Source organism: Vitis riparia, chromosome 3, assembly GCF_004353265.1.
Source record: "Vitis riparia cultivar Riparia Gloire de Montpellier isolate 1030 chromosome 3, EGFV_Vit.rip_1.0, whole genome shotgun sequence".
NCBI lineage: Eukaryota > Viridiplantae > Streptophyta > Magnoliopsida > Vitales > Vitaceae > Vitis > Vitis riparia.
Window position 1 is genome coordinate 19,607,723 of NC_048433.1, and position 21,388 is coordinate 19,629,110.

Consider the following 21,388-nt stretch of genomic DNA (forward strand, 5'->3'; position numbering starts at 1 on the left):
TTTTATACAACACATGATTTCAAGCCATTTTTAATAACACTGGCAAAGAGAATGTAAATTATGGGGAATAGGCTTAGGGTGTATAAGAAATCAGCTGACATCAAGCCGAATAATCCAAAAATTAGGCTGGATTAGGCCCAACCCACTATCACAACTAAGGCTATAGACGCTTTAGGTTTGATGGCAGCATAAGGAACCCCATCTCTGTCCACAAAAGCATTCGATGATTCCTTCAAGGCAAGGATTGAAATATCTGTTTTTACGGATATATCGGTATTTCAATTTTACGGATATATCGGAAATATCGGAGAAATATCGGTGGATATTTTTTCATAAATATCAGTGGAGTGAAAATTATTTAAAATTAATAGGAATGCTTGAAAAAACTTCAAAAAATGATAAAATAAGTAATAATACACATTTTAAAGTTATCTTGTAAGTATAATTGATATATATATAATTAAGAAGAAAAATATCGTAAATAGAGATATATTGGTAGATTCGATATTTGAATTTTAAAAATAATATATATGAATTTTGAAAGTGTATAAAGTTAAAATTGAGTTAAGAAATATTTAATTTTATTGAATAAAAACAATTTATATATAAATATAATACATATGAGATTGCAATAGTCCTTATACTAAGGAAGATATCGATGTGGTTTCATTATATTATTAGATGAAGGGAGTTCATCTTGTTGAAGACAGTATTTATTTTAAAAATTTTAAAATATTTTTATTAAAACATATTTTATTATATTTTAAATGAAAAATTAAATTAATTTATATAAAATATTTTATTTGAGATTTAATTTTTAAAATTTTATTAAAAATATGTGATAACAACTTTTTCTATTAATATTAATTTATTTAATAATCAAAATAAAGGTTGATAATTAATAATTATTTATATAGAGAGTGGAAAATTGTTCTCATGATTTTTTTATATATTTTATTATATTTTAAATGAAAAATTAAATTAATTTATATAAAATATCTTATTTGAGATTTAATTTTTAAAATTTTATTAAAAAATATGTGATAACAACTTTTTCTATTAATATTAATTTATTTAATAATCCAAATAAAGGTTGATAATTAATAATTATTTATATAGAGTGTGGAAAATTGTTCTCATGATTTTTATTTTTTATTTTTTTTATCTCCACTAAATCTAAAAATAAAAAAATAAAAAAGGCACCCACTTGGCCACTTATCTCTCGGGCATCAAGAACCCTTTTCTGAAGTTGTCCTCCAACGAGAGAATCCCTAAAAAAAAGCCCTATTTTCCTCTGCTACTCTCAAATCTCAATCCTCGCAGGTACTAATCTAATCATGTTATTATTTTTTTTTTTTTTGCAACCCCGTTTGATTCCCAAGAAAATCCATCCCCCATTCGATTTCCGGGAAAATTCATCCTCGTTTGATTTCCGATAAAATCCATTCAAAACCCCCAAAGAAAACCAAAAAAAATTGCTTTTCTTTTGCTCCTTGTGTTTTCTGGATCTGTTTTAGGGGTCTCTTTGCTGTTGTGCCATTGGATTTAAATTTCACGAACCCTAAATCCACGATTTTTGAGCCAGGCTGAAAAACACAACTGCGCGGGCTGGACTGGTAGGAAATATCGGGAAAATTTCCTATTTATCGGTGCTTCACCGATATTTCGCCGGTATATCGGCGATTTTGCCGATTTTTTGGCGATATTTCCGTGGATCGATAATCGGTGGCGATTATCGTTTCGGTGACGACCGATATCCGATATATCTTCGAAATATCGGCGATATTTCCCGATTTTTCAATCCCTGCTTCAAGGTACTCTTCCAAACGATATTCCCTATTAGTCCAACCGACTTCCAGTTCCAGATTATGAATCGTCGTTTGGGTGCTGAGAAATTAACGAGAAAATGAAAGAAAAGTTTGAATCCTAAAATAGTAAGCAGATAGCATCCCAAAATGACGTGGGTCCTAAAGGCGAGTCCTTGACAATCTAATTTCAGGCCCACAACTTTTTTCTCCTCTATTTTAGGCCTGAGCCCATCATGCTCCAAGCCCAGATGATGTTTTATAATGTTATGACGGGCGTTGACATGGGCCTAACGCCGTTAGGGACCGGAGGGAAACCAATTGTTCAAATGAAACTCGTTTTTACCGCATTTTCTCGCCCTCTTTCCACAAAGCCAAACAGAGGCTAGGGCACTGTGACAAGTTCTAGCCTTTTTTCCTTTACATTTTTTCAGGAATTCAACTCCATCGAGGTAATATGTTTTCCTGTAAACCTCATTGGTTCTGAAACTATTAAGTTTTTGAAGTTTCCGATTTGAAGTCTGTTCTAGCGATCGAATCTTTACAGTCTATTGCATAGATTGGAGATATTGTGAATGTGGTCGCCTGGGCTCTGTTTGATTAGTCATAAACTAGATTGTGGGAGAATTGTCTTGCGAGAATGATTTTATTATGTCCTTGTATGCTAAGGAAGTGTAGGGAGATGGAAAAAACTAGGATTTAAGTTTAGGGTTTTAGACGCAAAACAAGATATAGATGGGATAGGGAATGTTAAGGGCCTTTTGCTTTGCTGAAATGAAAACAGTGTTTGGAGAGAGAGTTTCATTTCCATGTGTCGAGGCTTGTTGTGTTTTTGATAGTTTTCGGTTGTTAAATATGCTAATTTTTGGATTTTTTTTAAAATGATTTTAGAAATACCTTGCTTACTATGTCTCCATGCGACTTTCATTTTTTCTCTTTTTGAAAAAAAAAAAAAAAGTTAAAATTTCCATTGCTTTCCTCCCTTTTCTCTGGCTTTGGTGGTAATCAAAGGGAGATAGTTGTGGATGTACTTGTTCTGATGAATTTTTGTATCATTAAGTTTGGCTGGGAATTATGAGCTATTTATGGCTGAAATTCATTTTTTTTTTTGTTCTGGGAAGAATTTTCCTGGAAACATTTTCCATTGGTGAATTGAATGGTGGCTTTTCCAATTGAAACCTGTAGTGATTTAAAAGAATGGATTTCAAGAATGCACAATTTCGTCTGTAAAAAATAAGTAGAGTTTGTACAAAATATCTGACTGTTTTTATATCATATAAAATTTTAGTTTAGGATCTTGAAGAATTTGATTGTTTTTTAGTAAATATTTTCTTTTAATGATAATTTTTTTCGTACTTTCCTTTTGAAATGTTAATAGCACAGTTTATAGATATGCTTGTAGGAATAGAATTGATTGTATGAGGACTTATTGTCTTAGTATTTCAGACTAGTATGGCGAAGGTTGCTACAGCTGGTCCTTTATCTTCCAACTCTATTCGTTTTGGTGGGGTTTCTGGGAAGGTGGAGGCAGGAGTTAAAAGGAAGACACCATCGGAATTGAGAGTAAGTTTCTGAATTCGTGGTCTTGCTCTGTTCTTTCTATTCTCTGCATTATTAGATGATAAATTGGGCATAAAATGAGTTTCTTTAGCCTTCTACAAGGAAGATCTTGGCAGGTAGTGTCTTCTTTTTTAATTGTTAATTTGTTAATTTGCAAGTTTTATGAGATGAAGGAACATAGCCGTTGCTCTGCATGTTTGCTTCACATACAAGGAAAGGAAGATTACTCTGATTATCTACTTCTACACTCTCCTGGTGCAACAAATAAAGGAAAAAAATTGAATAGCTCTGAGCATTTTTTATTTGACATATTGTAGCCTTTTCATGAATCTATGTCTATTCTCTTGCAAGGAAAGAGCCCTCATGGGGATGCCGGGCAATTTTCTAAGAGAAGTAGCACTTATTTGCACTTGACTATATTGAGAAGTAGGACTCCTTGTTCCAACACAATTGGGACTACCAACATTTAAGACAAGTGCTGCATTTGCAATTCACAGACAACACTGTCTCTTTTTCTAAGGCCAATGCGGAAGAGTTGCAAAACCTTGAGATCATTTTGTTGATTTTTGGCCACATTTCCAGACTTCATATCAATCTAGACAAGAGCATGTTGTCAAGAATCAATATGAGTCGAGATCAAATTGCTAGATTGGTTTCGTTTTTAGAATTTAAAGTTTCCAATTAACCTTTAACTTATTTGGGTCTTCCAATGGGGGGAATCCCAAGGCTAGAGTCTTTTGAGATCCGACCATAGAATTTCAAGACTGGATGGGTGGAAAAAAGCCTTTTTGTCTATAGGTGGAAAAATAGTTCTAATTTAGTCTTGTTTTTCTCACATCCCTAGCAACTTCCTTTTGTTCTATAATATTCCATTCTTAGTGACAACAAAAATTAAGAACATGTAAAAGGATTTTCTTTGGTTAGGGTTTGGGGAGGGAAAGAGATAGTATCTTATAAGCTGGATCTAAGTGTGCAAGCCTAAGGAGGAAGGCAGCTTTGGGTTTAGGAGCATATCTTCAAGAAATAAGGCCTTCTTAGGGAAGTGGTTGTGGAGGTATCCTAGGGAGAGTATTGCTTTATGGCACAAGGTCATCTTGGGCATGTATGAGACTCATCCAAACGATTGAGATGCCAACATTTTAGTGGAAAATGGGTCAAAAATCTGTTTTTGGGAAGATTTGTGTTAGGGGGATTAACCTTTGGTTGCACAATTTCTAAGTCTTTACAAGCTTTTATTAGTTCAAAATTCTTCTATTTCATTTGTCCATGGTCTATCTTCTCCTCTTACTTGAAACTTTGACTTTTAGCGAAACCTTATGGATTCAAAGACAGAGGATCTTGAAAGACTCATGTCCATTCCCAATGGTGTTAATCTAACACTGTCATCCCCAGATATGAGACCTTGGCCATTATCACCTTTCAACTTATTTTTGGTCAAATCTTTTTTCTTGACCTCATTTAATCATTTAACTTTAGTTTTCTTTTCTCTTGCTAATTTCATATGGGAATCAAAAGCTTGGCCAAAGGTCAAGGCATTTGCTTCTATAGTGGCTAACAAGAAGGTTAATACCAATGACTTGCTTTAGGTGAGAAGACCGTTCAAAGCCCTAAGATCGGATTATTGAACTTTGTGTATGGATAGTTGAGAATCAATGGATCACCTTTTTTACACTGTTCGACAACTTTGGAGTTATGACATGAGCTATTCAAACTAGTCAGTAGGTTGGATTAGGTTCCTTCTAGAATTGCTAGAGACATGTTCACCATTTCTTTTAGGGGTTTGGGTAGCACTAGCTGGGGCAAAGTTTTATGGCAAATAGCTTGTTTTACATTGATTTGGATAGTATGATGGGAAAGAAATGTAAGGATCTTTGAAGACAAGTGGAGGACTTTCGAAATGATATGAGACCTAGTCTATGTCTATTCATCATTTTGGGCCTCTACTACTATAGTTTTCAAGGGAATTCCTCTCAACATTATTTAACTTGATTGACTTTCGATATGTAGATTGAAAGGGTTAAAATAGCAGTGTTGAAAAGGATTTCTTTTTTCCTTTCTTTTGATCAAGTTTTATAATTAGGGAAAGATTTCTTATCCTTCTCTTGTTTACTTTTTCAATGAAAATGTTTTTTGTTTCTAATAAAGAAAGTTGCAAGTTTTATTTATTTATTTATTTTTATCAACCATGAAAGTCATGCTGAATATGGAAAAATGCACATTTCCTGGGAAATACTGCAATGCTTTTGTCTTTTGGTTTTGTTTTATGGAAGTTATTAATGATTTTTTGGTGGGTAATTTATTTGGTTTCACATTAATACAAGTCTCTTGGGAATTACAGCAGTGTTTTCATCTTTTGGTTTCATCTTCCTAAGTTACTAATGATTTTTTTTGGTGGGTATTATATTTGTTGCCACACTAGAATGCATTTTAAAAAAAAAAAAAAATCTGTGGTTGGATTTCTTACTGTCATGGCCTGCAATTTAATGGGTTGACTCATGGAACAAACATAAAAACAGGCTGGACCCTGATCAAAGTCGGATGCTGTGATATCCAGTTGCTGTGGTGTACAGCATCTTCCAACTTTTCATGTGATGTAAAATGGAACTGTTGCATTTTACTTTAGCTTTATAGACTTCAAATATTAGCCTTAATTGGCAACAAATCTTACCACATTTCTTTGCAATTTGGTTTGTGAGGAGCTTTCTGCATGATCTTTGCAAATGTTTCTGGAGGAAAATTCTTAAGATTTTCTGTGTCTATTACAGGGAGAGCAGTTAAAGCGAAGGAACGTTATAGAGCTTGTAGATGAATCTCCAGCTCCTTTGCTTGGTTCTACAAGGTAAGCTTTGTTGTATTTCTTTAAATTACCTTGATTTATATTTCACTAAGTTCTTGCTTGCTTCTCTCAGGAACACCAATGAGCTCAAGAAACAAGATGCTTTCAAAGTTCCAAGATACATTGACACCCGTATGGATGAAGTTTTTCCTGCCAGAAAGTCTAGGTTTAGGATGCTTCCTGGAAAAGAAAATGCTAAGGTACTATACATTTTCATTTAAAATTGATTTAGTATCAAGTATGTTTACTGTAACATGTTAGAACTGTCAAATCATTAATCTGTCAAGATATTGAATGTGCCATGCAATTTACCATGCATTATTACTGTCTTAATTTATTCAAATTTTTTAATATGTGCAGGAAGATATTTCAGCTGAGCGGGCTGGCTGCTTGAAGAATATGCGTGTTTCTTCAAATTCAGTTGTCAAGAGTCATCCACAACTTTCATGGTATGCATTTCCAGGACAGTGTGCTTTTTTTATAATTAATAAGTTGTTTGCTTTTTTCATATTTATTCTATTTCTTATTTCTATCAGTCCAGAGAATACTGTGGCTTCAGCTGCAGTTTCCAAAGATGGTACAAGGCAAGATTGTGAATATGCTGAAAAGTGCAGTCAAAGCACATTTCGTAGTGTGGCTGAATTATCACTTGGTAGTGAGAGGATATCTGAAATAGTTTCTGTTGATATGGTATTTTTGTTAGCATTTTCCCCTTTTATTTACCTGAAGAAAGTTCTGTGTCAAAAAATAAATCTATTTATTTTCACAGGATAAAGCATTAAAAGGACTGGTTGCCCGTGAACCCCCTGCTTTTTCTGGTTTAGCTGCTGATTCTACTGAAAAGTTTGGCAATCTTACTTCAATCTCTTCTGGCAATTTCTGCTCTGAATTTCATATCCCTGGGCAAAAGGCCCCACTGGATTTTACGTTAAAAACTAATATGCAGATAGTGTCTTCTTCCTCTGTGAACTGGTGAGTGTGCTGATATGTTCTGTGTGGTTGGTTCTCATTATAGTTACATATCTCACCTATTTCTAGAGATTATTTTGTTTACTTTAAGGGTGAAAAATAATGCTTCCTCATCTTTACTCTAGTTTCATCTGGAATTTGTTTTTTTGGATGTGATCTGATGCATGAAACTGGTGTTGAACTTAAGCTATTAACTTGAGAAGCCTAGATAAGGGTTTTTGGTGGTTTAGGATGACTACCATAAAATATGTTCTATGAAAAACAATGTAGCATCAACAAGTCTGTTGTATTTTTGGGAGGATTCCTCATCCTTCTTTTGTGTTTCTTTATCCTTAATTTAATACATTTGTTGTTTTTGATAAAAAAAAAATATATATATCCTCAAAAGGTAGGATGCAAGCGCAAGGACCCAATAACATATTAATATATATTTTTGTATATAAATTATATAATATCTGAAAATTATGAGTCTGGTTTGTTCATCTATTTTTTATACTAAATTGCATAGCTTAGAAGAAGCAGCTCGTTCTCTTGTATCCATGCTTAGAGCATCTCTAATGCAATACCAAAGTAGTTTGCTATTGCCAAAAAACAACATAGTTTTTAAATATTGGCACTCCAATGGCAGCTGCCATTATTTGGCTTTCCTTTTAGCATTGCCAAATGCAATGCGATCTTTGGCATTTGGTTGTAGAATGGTGGTTGATTGCATTGTGGTCCAGTGCTAAAATTTGGCATTGTTAGTTTAATATTTAAGTTGGAGAGCAATTACCAATGGCAAAAAATAAGTTTGGCATTTGTTGTTTTAGCAATTTGCATTGGAGATGCTCTTACTGTGTAATATTTTTTTCAAAAAAATGCTCTCACTGTGCGCATTCTTATCATGTTGAATTATTTATTTATTTATTTTCTTTTGTAAGATTTAAGGTTTTATCAAAATTATACCAGGCTTAACTGCAGGTAAATAATATGTTGTTACTGTGACTTATTTAAATCAGGTTCCTTCATTGGATAAGGTTTTCAGAAACATGTAACACAATAAGTAGTGCATATAAAAAATTTTAACAATGCGGTCACAAATACAAAAACAAAATTACTAATTGGACTACTACATAAATTGATTGAGGATATGGCCTTCAAATATGTAATTTTACTTGAGTGGTTTGGAGAATGATGACTGGCTATCTGTCCATTTGTTTGTATAAGATTTGACCAACTTGTGTGCCTAAACTTGATTACTTATTTATATTGGTTATTCCCTTGAAGTTAAATGGCATGCCCAGTTAGTCTCATGCTTACTCTGTTCTTGAAAATTATCTATACCATACCAATTTACTGAAAAACTGGACTGATGCATTATTGAGAGAAATACAATTCAACATAACTTTTGGTTTTTCTGATTTTCAGGGATATGAAGATAAGATAATGGGTTCATTTTATTGTTTAGGTGGTTGGTAGTGCACTTTGTTTAATGCTATATGATGGAAACTTTAACCATAATGAATTTGTCAGTGCAATTCTTTGAGAATCTGTAGTATTCAAAGGAATTGGTTATCTGTGTATAGAAGATGCTGTGGAAGAAAGAAGTAATCTAAAAATTTTATTTATGAACAAAATTTTGTGAGGGAAAAATTTACGCAATAAAAGAGAATTGTTACTTCAATGGCACAACCTTAGTTATTCTTCAATTGCAACTTCCTTTTTTCATAACTGTCTGGGGCATAGGCATGTTATTGTTTGCCCATTGGGAATGATTCAGGCATGAGAGTGATTTACATTCAAATTGCTGTTGATCTTTTCTAAATATCCTGTTTCACTTGTCCAGATGTCTCTCCCATGAAACTAAAATTTTGTTGCTTGAAATTTTGAGAGAATATCATAATTGCCAGTTAAGTGGTGATGGTGTCAGATTTAGATGCTTTACTAATTTTCTTTTGTAATATTTTGATGCTCTTTTGCTGTAGTATTTGGATCTTATTTTTTCTGTTAAATCAATTTTTAAAAATTCATACTTTGGTGCTAACATTTAATTAACCCACATATATTTCTGCTTTGGGATACATTTGCTATTTTTCCTTGAAGAATAAATTTTTGTACTCATATTTGACTAGAAGAAATATCATTGAATTATGTCTAGCCTATGCTGATTCATTTGATATCACATATTCTTTTTATATTTATTCCTAGATCATTGGTTCTATATTGTGTTGGTATTCGTAAGCATTACTAGTTTATGCATTAATAAAATATTCAGAAAAGCACATGATCTTGCCACATATATGGGTTACGTGTATGCAGATTGTTGCATAATCTATGTATGCACTACTAATGTATATTCCACCACACTCACCATTAGATTGTTAGTAGGAGGTGATTTTAGGTAATTAACCTTATCTCGAATTGCCATTTCCTAGGTTTCATAGATTGAACATGTCTGCTACTTACAATAGTACGGCCCTATTCACACCTCAATTTGGTTGTTCCAAAGATCAAAATATTAGCTGCTCCTCTGGGCTCACTTCCACTGCCCAAATATTCAATTATAGAGCTTTGCACTCCTGGGTACACCCTCAATCTTCTCTACCACCATCTGTCATATCAGCATTGACCTTATCTGCTGCAGAGGGAGGTTTGTGAGCCAAATATTTTATTAGTATGAAATTTAAGTTTTTCTTTTCCTTTCTTCTCAATTTTTCTTACAACAAATTTTCTTGGTCAATTCTGTGGAAGCAGATTTCTTAATCAAACGACAACTAGCATGGGAGGACTCATTTCGAAGTCTCTATTACATGCTTAGAAAGAATATCTGTAATATCTTCTATGGTAATTACCTTCTTCCATGCTTCATAGTAGTTTTCAATTGTACGTAAGTTCTTGTAAGGTTTCATATCTTGTTCATATGGAACTACTTTCAGATTAATAGAATACCTTTATAATCCCTTATGGTGAATGATCTTTTCCTGTGTTACCTTCTTCCATGCTTCATATTAGTTTTCAATTGTGCCTAAAGTAATACTTATTAAAAAAAAAGTATTAGTTTATGTTTTGGGCTCACTTAATTGCTTTAGCCAGTTTCTGTTTGGTTTTTGGAATCCCATGGTCTTTGTCATTGTGATGAAATTTCTGAGTATTTATGTTCTCTTTGTTCTTCCTGGGCATTGCAATTATTTGGTGTACTAATTCTTATAAAAAAGGAAAAGATAGTATTATATGGAGAAAAATAAGCTGTTTGTTACTTTGTGCATTAATGCTTTTTTTTTTCTTCCTCTTGTTGGAGTCACAATAAAAGATAATATTACACGGAAAAAAAAAAAGCTGTTTGTTACTTTGTGTATTTGTTCCCTTTTTTCCCTCTATTGTGGGAGGAGTCACAACAATATTGATTATTTTATGAATTTGAAGCAAAATGCTTATAGTTTTGAAATTTAATAATTTGTTAGTGTTGAACTCAAGGCTACAAATGTTGGTTTTAGTGGACATTTCATGGTGTTTTAGTTGACATTTCATTGTTCCTAGGTATAATATTGTTAATATATCTATGTCTATGCCAATGTCATCATTGAGAAAAAATTTTGGTGATTTGCATTAAAAAAAGTATACTTTCAGTTAAACCTCAAAATTTATAATAATTTAGAAGTTAATCCAAATTCTATATTCTTAGAAAATTTGAAGAATTAATTGCATTGATTAAACAAAATCGGGTTTCAATAGATTACCAAATAACTGTGTGACGATTATTTCATTAAGTGTGAGAATTTGTATGGAAAGGAAATCTGTGTGTTGTTAAATAATAGTGACCTAAAAGTCTTAAAGAGTCACAATCCATATTCTTAGCTCAGAAAATTTGGAAATTAAATTGCATTCATGTTGACCAAAACTGGGTTTAGATAGATGACAAGATAACACACTGAAGACTATATCATAAAAAAATCAGAGTCTATTCTAGTCTGCAATTCTAACACAGAATCTTGTGGAATATTATGATAGTCATTCACATGAAATAACATAGTCTGGCACAATAGACCACATTACATGTGATAGTCCTGATGTTATGTCTTCCCAAATTTACTTCTCTTAGTCTTAGTGTCTCCAACATTGATAATACATAAACAATACCTTATTATAAAAGATTGACATATTACAAGTTCAACATGCTTATGGAGTAAAGTATCTTTTTGAGAGCTTTTACTGACATTGGTATTTTCCCTTTTGTTGATCAAAATACCATGCTGGAAACAAATGAACAACAAAATTAAATGAAGTACAATGCATTCTTGCTTAATGCAACACAAAATCTGTGTCATGATTGAGTTGGTGTAGTACCACTCCATGTATTCTTTTAGGCCCATTGCTCAGTATAAAGACAGCTAGTTGTCATTTATCATTCTTTTTTTTTTATTTTTTTTTATCAGAAAGAACAGATGTATTAATTAAAAGTTCATAAAAACATGAGAAGGATGAGAAATCCTCCTCATAATATACAAACTTGATCAAAAGACTTGAAGAAATCTTCACATACAAGGAAGGCTATACTAAAAGAACAAAAAAGCCTATACAAGTATACCATCTCCTGAAGCTCATTTAGGAACCTCACCTTGTAGGCCCAACCTTAGGGTGTACATATTGAAAGCCAACTAAAGTGAATTACACTCAAGGGAAAGGGTTTAAAAATGTTAGTACAATAGACCCAAAAAGAAACATAGAAGTGAAGTAAGTCTCACATCATCTCAAGTGTCTTCCAAGTATCCTAAAAAATCCTAGCATTCCTTTTTCTCCACTCAGTCCACAACAAAGCGAGACAAATGATCTGCTATAGAGTCTTTGCCTTTGGTAGAGTTCCCAAAACACTTGAAAGAAATAGTCATCATATTGCGAATACTGCTTGGTTAAACCCACACCATCCCAACTTGTGAGAATATCCTATGCTATAACCCCAAAGTAATTAGACAATGTAGGAAGAGATGATCAATTGTCTCTCCACTCCTACATAGGATACACCAATCAGGGATAAGGGCTTTGAACGATCTTCTCACGTGTAGCATGTCATTGGTATTTACCTTCTTATGTACCACTAACTAGGCAAAGGCCATGACCTTAGAAGGGACTCTTGATTTCCACATAAATTTAGCTGGTTGGAAAGGAACTGAATTTGATAAATTGGACAAGGTTAAGAAAAAAGATTTTATTGAAAATACACCTAAAGAAGAAGGTGCCCAAGCTTTCGCATTTGGAACAAAAGGAGACAAATGTACATGGGAAAGTAAAATCATTAGTTTTTCAAGATCCTCAATCTCCACATTAGTTAGATTCCAACAGAAAATAAGATCCCAAGACAAAGAGGTGTCATTACCCAAGATGGCTGAAATGGATGGATGACAAAGAGGTGTCATCTATCATTCTCACATCTTTCATACATGATCGTTTTCACATGTTCCCTTACTTCTAGCATGAAGGTCTATCTTCGATTCTTGATGGTTTTGAATATCCATAATGATCTTGTCCATATAATCATATGGTAGGGGCTGACAATTCATCCCTGGTTTGCATACTGTAGTGTTATGACACTGTAACTACATTTGCTGCTTCATAACCACAACAATTTCTTTGGAAAATTGGCTTGCCTAGGCCATACTTTTGCAATGGCTGGTTTCTTTCCTATCAAAAATGGAGTTTTTTCTTTAGGAATTTTCAATACATAATTGCATATAAAGCAATTTGAATTATGTGATGCTTTCATCATATTGTTTTTGGTTGTGTCTACTATAGAGTTTATTTATTATTCTCTGGAAGCTCTAATTATAACATTGAAATTGAAAGAAACTTCTTTCTTTCTCCTTATAATCCCTACACCATGACTTATGTGGACCATAATGTTTGAGCCTTTTTGGTTGTTCAGGTTGTAATAGGAGCAAAATGTGCATGATCTGTTCATTTTGGATTTTTATGCCCTGGGTTTTTTTATTAGTTAAATTTATTTTGTATGTCACACTGTACACTGATTTTTCTGTTTTATCGGAAACTTTCTAGTTTGTACTTCACAGTTTGTGGTGGTGTTTGCTGGTGGTGACGGCTCAGGAGGAAAGAAACAGTCCTGTAATGCTTATATCTCCCAGTCAACAAGAGGCTTAAGGTCATTGCTGAGAGAGCATGTAAGATGTATCTCTTTTATCTTTTAAAATTTGCACGGATAGGAAGTTTATTTTGCTCTTTATGGAACATGTTCATAAGCAATTTTCATGTGGAAAATATGTTATTTCTCACTCAAAAATACTGATTCGAGTTTTTTCTGCTTGAATATAAAAATTAGTTCCTGAAATAAGATATTACTATTTTTTTTGGCACTTGGTATTAACTGAGATAGTGGCATTGAAATAGAAATCACGGGGCTGCTTATTTTGACTTAAAAACCTGGAAATAGTGGCTGCTTCTTTATTAGAGGTTTAAATATGAGGTTTATAAAATTGTGACAGAAATGAGTGCAGTGACAATATTTTTGTGTTCTTTCTGCAAACTTCTAAGCTAATCTTGGAGTAACAATTTTAAACCATTCTTGTGAAATTAAGAGGATTACCAAATTTATTGATTTTGAGAATAGTTGATATTTGTTAAGGAACTTGATCTGCCAACCAAGTGGCTAACTGTTAGATCATGAGAGATAATTTATCAGGGACCTTGATTGGCTGGCCAGAGGGTTTACTGTGTTTGACTTTTACCTACTAAAAAAACTGTCATCCTTGATTTTAATGAGGCATTGGCTGCCCTATATTTTTGGTTTTTTTCTCATTGCTGAGCAATCATTTTGCTTTTTCAGAAAATTCTTGTAATTTTGTCTTATATAGTAGGCCAACAATGTATATCGAGTTAAGTTGACTTAGGCTAAAGCCTTAACGTTCCACCTGACATGCAACCTTCTCTTGCTTGTATTTGGCTCAATAATGGGGATTAAGCAAGCAATGAGGTTTGAACTTATGGCCTGTTAGAAACCAAAGCTCTTGTACCATTTTTTTTTTTGATAAGTAAAGGATATTCATTCAAAAGGCACAACGCCACTAGGTATACAGGGAGTATACAAGGCAGCTAAAGCCTCAAAAAACAACAACAAAAAAAGAATCATCTCCCTTTATATGGAAGTTATCCACTCTAGGAAGCCTATAAGGGAGAACGCCTCCTCACCTACATACAATTTGGCCCAACTCCACAGATTACAAACAAAAAAATTCTTTAACTTCTGCACGTTCAACACACCTCCCCTAAAAGCTAATTTATTCCTCTCCTTCCACACCGTCCAAAAAATACACAACGGAATGACGTCCCAAATCTTTTTCTGTTTCTTTCCCACAAACGAGCCCCTCCAGCTAGCTAAAACCTCCTTTACAGTGTCTGGAAAAACCCATTTCACATCACATAAACCAAAAACAATATCCCATAGAGCTCTAACCACTGTACAATGTATAAGGATATGATTTACACTTTCTTCCTCACAACCACACAGGAAGCAGCGATTTGGAAGTTGTAGCCCTCTTCTTTGAAGTCTATCCAAAGTGAGCACCTTCCCCCATGTCGCCTCCCACGTGAAAAAAGCAACTTTAGTTGGCACCCTTGCCACCCAAATGCTCCTTGATGGAAAGCCTATATCATCAGACCTCGCCAACAAACTATAAGCTTCCTTGACCCTGAACTGACCTCTTCTTCCTTTCCTCCACAGGACTGAATCTTCCTCCAAAGAGGGTTTGTGACCCCTCAATATATGGAGAAAATCCCCAACCAACTCCAGCTCCCAATCATTGAAATCCCTCAAAAAATTTAGATTCCAATTTCCTTGACCCGAATTTTGAGAAGTAGAGACCACCTTTTCAACTACTATCTTCAAAGCTCTTGTACCATGTTAAGCCCCAAAACTTAGCTGTTGGATAATCGACCGATGATGTATATTATGCTGACTTGGAGGAAAACCCTAATTGTCTTCTCATTTTTTTATTTTGTAAGTTCTCAATTCATATAAGAAAATGAAAGAAAATTTGAATCAATGAAGAAGTGGCCATATTTAGGTAAGGATGCATGAGACTATGTGTGATAGACGTGATACCTGGATTGTCAATTTTGCTGAAAGTAACTGTGTTGACAAAAATTGCATGGGTATTGTTGTGGGATCCTCATGGGATATATTATTTGTTTTTTTACTTGGGACTGGTTAATTGGTCAATAATTTTTAAAGTGAAATTTTTGGAACTTGGGTCTTTATGAGATGAATTAAGACTAAAAAAAGGAATTGGGTTTTGTTGAGGATATTCAAGGATAGGAGGAAAGAAAAGGGCTTTTATGAGGATATTTAAAGATAAAAAAAATTGTGTTTTTCTGGGCAGGTGGGGTGATAGAAAACAGGTCCCTTGGTACTTCATTAGCATAAATTTTTTACTTTTAGGATCATAACATTCAAAGAGATGATAAATCAAAACAAAGGTAATAAAATAAAGGTAAAGGGATAGATATGGATAAATGATAAGAAATATATAGATATAAAATAAAATTAGTGAAAGAAATATGTATCCAAATTGTATATTAACAAAATTTGAAATTTCCAAAGACAACATGACAGACAATATAAATTAAATTTTTTAGCTCATTTCCTTCATGCCTTGGAGTAATATGACTTGGATTATTACTAAAGGGTGATATTATGGATTCCATGATGAATAAAGTAGACATAGATCTAAGTAAGCACTCATAAATATTTGACTTTTAACCATGTCCAAGTATCTGTACCCATTGTTAAGTTCCTTTCAGCGAAGTCCTTGTATCTTAGAGTTTGTGAATTTGAATGATTAGATGTGTAACACATACCTGTATCTAATACTTGCAACTAAATCCCTGTAACATATGTGGCAAACAGACATAATTTGTGATTGTTTCCATCTGTTGCATGTGCGATCAGGGGTTGCTTGGATTGTTTTAGGGCAGTGTATCTGATTTCAATTTGATATAATTGGGTTCAAAGGACTCAGAAAAAAATATGGAAGCTCAGAACTATAAATGATTTTGTCATTTTGATTCAGCATAATGATGGGTTCAAATGTAAATCAAAGTTGAAAATCTTGGTAAACCAGTGGGCAAACCCCAACTCTGCAACCATGTAATGAGTTATATGCTTATGAATTTGTGCCTGTCATATAAGCTGTCTTCTTTTCAGGATGCTGGACCTCTGAGATTATGATATTAAGGGCTTGCAGTACTAACCATTTTAACTAATTAATCTCTGTTTTGGATTATATATTAATATTTTTTTCCATGTTTGTGATTTTTTTTTAATCCAATGAGCTCTAACTTTTTCTTTTGTCTGTATATTATGAAAACTAGGATGTTTGTTTCTCTATGCCTCTTTGCCATTCTAAAGTAGAACAAGCCACCACTGAAGACCTGGTTGAGCTCTCAGAGATTGAGAAATGCAATCTGGGCCAGGTTTTTGTCTATGCTTTTAATTTTGATAGTCTTTTATCTTTCACCTTGCTTAACTTACACCTGGAATAGAACATGGGATGCCTTTCTCTGCCATTTTTGGAACTTACATGCTTGCTTAGACTACTTGCTTGTTACAGTTGCCTCAATGGGATTTTCTTAGGCATTTAGTTTATGACAAATTTATGAGCAGCAAGGGCAAAATATAAAGAGTGATGTCTGTTTCTGTTTTTTTTTTTTTTCCAAAATTTGATTATGAAAACCTCCTTAGTTACAGAAGTATGCCTACTTCTCCTGATGTTCTTTGTGATTTATTACTCATTGGTGATTCTCATTTCAATTCAGACTCGACGTGTTGGTTCCATATCTGATGTGGATAACAGCCCACAGTCTTTGCTGTCTTTCAGTGGAAACAAGAATGTGCATGCTTTATATGACTTTATGCTAAATTATAGGTAAATACCTAGCTAATGTCTGAAGAACTACATCTCTCTAGTAAGTTAGGTACTTTGTCTATATCTCTGTTCTCTTTTATTGCCAGTGGTTCTTCATTTCTTATGGCTGTTTCCAGATCTTTCTTGACGTCCTTGACAAGTGTGGATGTTCCTCTTCTGTATTCACCTGTTCCATTTCAGAATGCTGCTCTTTCTGCTCCAGAGGTAAGTGTAATTTAATTCAAATTTAATGGTTATAGACCGGTGTTAGTGACCTTTGTTTCCCTTGGCCAAGAATGCATTTCCAAGAGCAAATATACGTCTCATCCAGATTCTCACATAAACGGTGGCCAACAGTTGGATGTTTAGACCACCATATTGAAAATATATCCGAACCATTTCTGTGCATATGGGTGGGGTAGTCCAAAACTTTGAACCTTCCAACGGCAAGTGCTTCCCTGCTACTGCTTTGTGTTCTCAAAGTGTCATCAAATAGGATCACTGAACTTTGTTCTGACATGATTGAAGTAACTTTGACCAATCCTTATTCCACCTTTTCTTATTGTTATAATCATTTATCAACCTTTCCTTGTATCTGCATCTGACACAAAGAGGTCCGATGCATGTATTACCACCCTTGTCATGTAATATAACCTACTCAGATTCTTAGAATACATTGCTTTTCTTTTATAGGATTACCGATTACCTTGGAAGGACAGTAGTCATCCTTTGAAATTAGAGCAAAATGGTTCTTTATAAATTTTATTACTTGTACAAAGATAAATATTTATTATGATTAATTTTAGTTGCTTGGTTTTCCTTGCTAATTCCTGCGGGGCAGATGCTTGGAATTTTTCAGTAGTGACCTTCTTTTGCAGGTCAGTTGCAGGGAGTTGAAGAGAGCTGATCATGTTGCTTTTCCTCTTAAAGGATCCAAAATGAAAGACGAAGCAATTGAAAGTGTTTCAGCTGGTCTCTCCTATAGCATTGAAATCAAGGATGCATACATTCCACCGTGGATAATATCCAGTATATGTGCAACCATGGGTTCTGAAGGGAGGAGCTTTGAGGCAAGGTATGACAAATTTTGTCATTGTGCCTGATTATTTTCTATGACTAACCCTAATCTCACCACAAAAAGCTGCAGTAATGGTAGAAGAATAAATATATGTAGCTACAAGCTTTGGCTTTCAGTTATTCATCTTACTGGAAACCATGTCAGTAGATATTATTTTACGCACACATTTGTTGGCATGTTGTATGGCCATATATAGATAGCATTACCAGCTGGTTAACAAGAATAAGCTAACTTTGTGTGTATGTGTGTGCAGTTTTACAACAGAGCCGACTTCAATTAGCCTAAATGCTGCAGTTGAAACTGTTGGCCAGAAATCCGATACCCAAGCAGCAACAGGTGAAGCCATACAAGAAAGCACATATGCATTTGGGGTTCCGGAGGCTGTTGTAACTTCTTACATGCATTCGGCCTTTTTAAAAGGCTTGAAATATGCCAATGGCTCTTATACGGCTCGTCTTTCTCCTGTATAACAGTTCTGTTTTCATTTGTTTGCTGATCAATTGCCTGTTTCCCCTCATTAATTATTTTCTCTGTGCTTCTGGGTTGTATTATCTTATCTGATTAACATTACTTGACCAACAATTTTTTTAAAACTGTTGGAACAAATTTGGTGGCGAGTCTAGTTAAAATAAACAGATACTTGAGTAGTTCCTTTTCAGTTCTTCTGGTATGAAGTGTGAGAAAGATTAGTGACATGGAAAGTGTATTGGGGTTGGAAGATGTGGATATTGAATAGCATGGATTGCAAACGATGGAATAAAAAACTTTTGAAATCAGCTTGGTAGCTATGTGGCAAGTGGTTCACTATCCGAATTGGTGTTCCAGCTTCCCGCCTGATTATCTCAAGTGGAATGGCTAGCTTCTCTCACTATGCCTGTAAACAATGTATCTGTATCCCCCGTGTACTCTGCTGCTCTTATCTTCAGAAGGATCTCCTCCCACATTTTCTCAATCTTCTCTATTTCAGGATGTGAGCCTTCTCCAACTGTGGACTTGTGGATACACTCTTCCAATACTCTCTTCCAACTTTTGCTTTCATCGTTTGCCTCATCTTGGTGACTACCCCCTGCTTTGCATTTGCATAAATGTTTGACACAGGAAAATTTTGATTGATTCCATCATGATCGACAAAAGAATCAATCTTGGATTTATTATTTTCCAGCACTTGTGAGAGCCAGTCCAAGATACTCTGGTAGATATATCTGTTGACTCAGATTTTAAAGGCGTATAACGTGGAGTTCAGGACTGAGAACGATGTCCAGTGCCCAACAGCTTATGACATATATAATTCGAAATCCATGGATCAGATGTAGTTTGAGCGCCTTCCAAATGGCTCTAGGATTCGCAAGTGGGGTGGTAAGGAGTTTCCTGATGAGCTTGTTGAAGAGCAAACTCGCATTGAGGAGTGCATGGACTAGTATCAAACACAGATGACTCTGTAGTTCCAGACTAAATTTGACCTTCTGTCGACTCAGGTTCACTCTCAGCACGACCAGATGATGGACTACCTTCGCTCCATCTTTCCACCTCCACCTCCCCAGCCTTGACTCCGAGCTAGTTTTGTTTTTCCCCTTGTTTTTTATGTTATCAAAAGTGGAGATATTTTCATATGGGCATATCTAAGCTAGAAGAATTTCTGTTTTTGGACATGTTTTAATATATACATTTCATACTCTGGATTATCTTTTAGACATGCTTAGCTTTGTTATGGTTATTTTGTCTTGTTGGTCATGCATGACTATTTTTATCACCACTTGGATATTTTATATTCACAGTTTCAGTAGATATTCTATTGCTTGTTTATTTATTAATTTTGTTGAGTACTGCTTGGATCTCTACATATGTTTGACCCCTGTATACTCCATGGCTCACACATGATATTTATTGGTTCTTTAATCTTCTTAGCTAGCTTTGGATCTTTACTTAATTGTCATTATATGGATGACCTCTCATTTATACAAATTGGTCATCATTCATCTGTTTTTAGTATCCTTGGTTAGTTGCTTATACAAATCATTACCTTGATGCAGCATATGTTATTCTATGTGTTTTCTTTCACTTTTCATTGCCTTAAAACCGTCCCATGGTGGTCCATTGTCATTCATTTGGTACTATTTTTGAGTCACCTTTGGAGATTCATTGTTAAAGGATTTTTTTATGGGTCCCAAATGTGACCTTAGTTGCACTTTAATTTAGCTCCCTTAGTTACATTTTATATTTAGCTCACTTAGTTGCATTTTGGTTTAACTCAATTAATTGCATTTTAGGTTTAATTCACTTAATTGCATTTTAGTTTAGTTCACTTGGTTACATTTTAGGTTTAGTTCACTTAGTTGCATTTTAACTTAGCTCACCTAGTAATATCTTGACTTAGTTTACTTAATTGCATTTTAGGTATAATTCACTTAGTTGCACTTTAACTCAGCTCACTTAACTTAATTATGTTTTAGGTTTAGTTCACTTAACCTAGTTTACTTAGTTGTATTTTATGAAATTTCTTAGTTGCATCTTAGTTTAGGTGCACTTTAGGATGGTTCATCTAAATGCATATTTTCGTTCATTACATTTAGGGGGGTGTTTGGTACATGGGAACGATGAGTGAGAATAGACATCTCATTTATTCCCTTCCCCGTTCCCATGTTTGGATAAATTTTATGAAGATAAAGATGAAATAAAAAAATGATTCTAGTAGAAATCAAATCCCATTTATAAGTTGGATTTCAATTTATTACAAATAAGTGGTATTTTGATTCATTTATCCCATAAGAAAATATAAAATAATATAAAATTACAATTTTACCCTTAAATTTCATTCGTCAAGCCCCATATCTTTCATTACATAATAAGATTATTTTTTAGTCTTATTATTTAGTTACAAAAAGAAACTTTCAAAATTTATTTATTTTTAAATGAAAATAAAAAATTTATTTTAAACTATGTGTATAAATATTATTGTTAATTTATTTATCTTTCATTCTCATTTCTATTATTACTAAACATTAGAATGGACAAAAAATAATAATTCCAATCACGAATTCTTAATTTATCCAAACACTAAAAATGGAATCACCAAATTTATTTCAATTCACCAAAAAATAGGAATGGGAACAAAATATTTATTTTCATCATTTATTCCTCATCCTTTTAAGTGCACTTTAAGATAGTTCATCTAGATTTTAGGAAGATTTTTTTTAGCATGACATGTGCATGAAGTTGTTTGGGAAATCAAAATTGGAGATTGAAGAGGATTTTT

At 33.8% G+C, this 21,388-nt stretch overlaps 1 protein-coding gene across 1 annotated transcript; it reads left to right on the top strand.

Moving 5' to 3' along the window:
- The first annotated feature begins 1,297 nt into the window (after positions 1-1,297).
- On the top strand, positions 1,298-19,810 carry LOC117911145 (protein downstream neighbor of Son). The gene is made up of 16 exons (XM_034825356.1): positions 1,298-1,323; positions 1,586-1,814; positions 3,252-3,368; positions 6,131-6,204; positions 6,275-6,401; positions 6,562-6,650; positions 6,738-6,891; positions 6,971-7,173; positions 9,585-9,799; positions 9,904-9,993; positions 13,198-13,319; positions 16,525-16,626; positions 16,969-17,078; positions 17,195-17,282; positions 17,936-18,132; positions 18,389-19,810. The coding sequence occupies exons 3-16, from the start codon at positions 3,258-3,260 to the stop codon at positions 18,603-18,605; spliced, it is 1,899 nt and encodes a 632-aa protein (XP_034681247.1). The 5' UTR covers positions 1,298-1,323; positions 1,586-1,814; positions 3,252-3,257; the 3' UTR covers positions 18,606-19,810.
- The last annotated feature ends 1,578 nt before the right edge of the window (positions 19,811-21,388 follow it).

Bases quoted from the DNA above. Each gene is read 5' to 3' on its own strand.
- LOC117911145 (XM_034825356.1), top strand. From the start codon at position 3,258: ATGGCGAAGGTTGCTACAGCTGGTCCTTTATCTTCCAACTCTATTCGT. The intron at 7,174-9,584 runs GTGAGTGTGCTG...GCCATTTCCTAG, and splicing joins TCTTCTTCCTCTGTGAACTG to GTTTCATAGATTGAACATGT. The intron at 9,994-13,197 runs GTAATTACCTTC...GAAACTTTCTAG, and splicing joins TATCTGTAATATCTTCTATG to TTTGTACTTCACAGTTTGTG.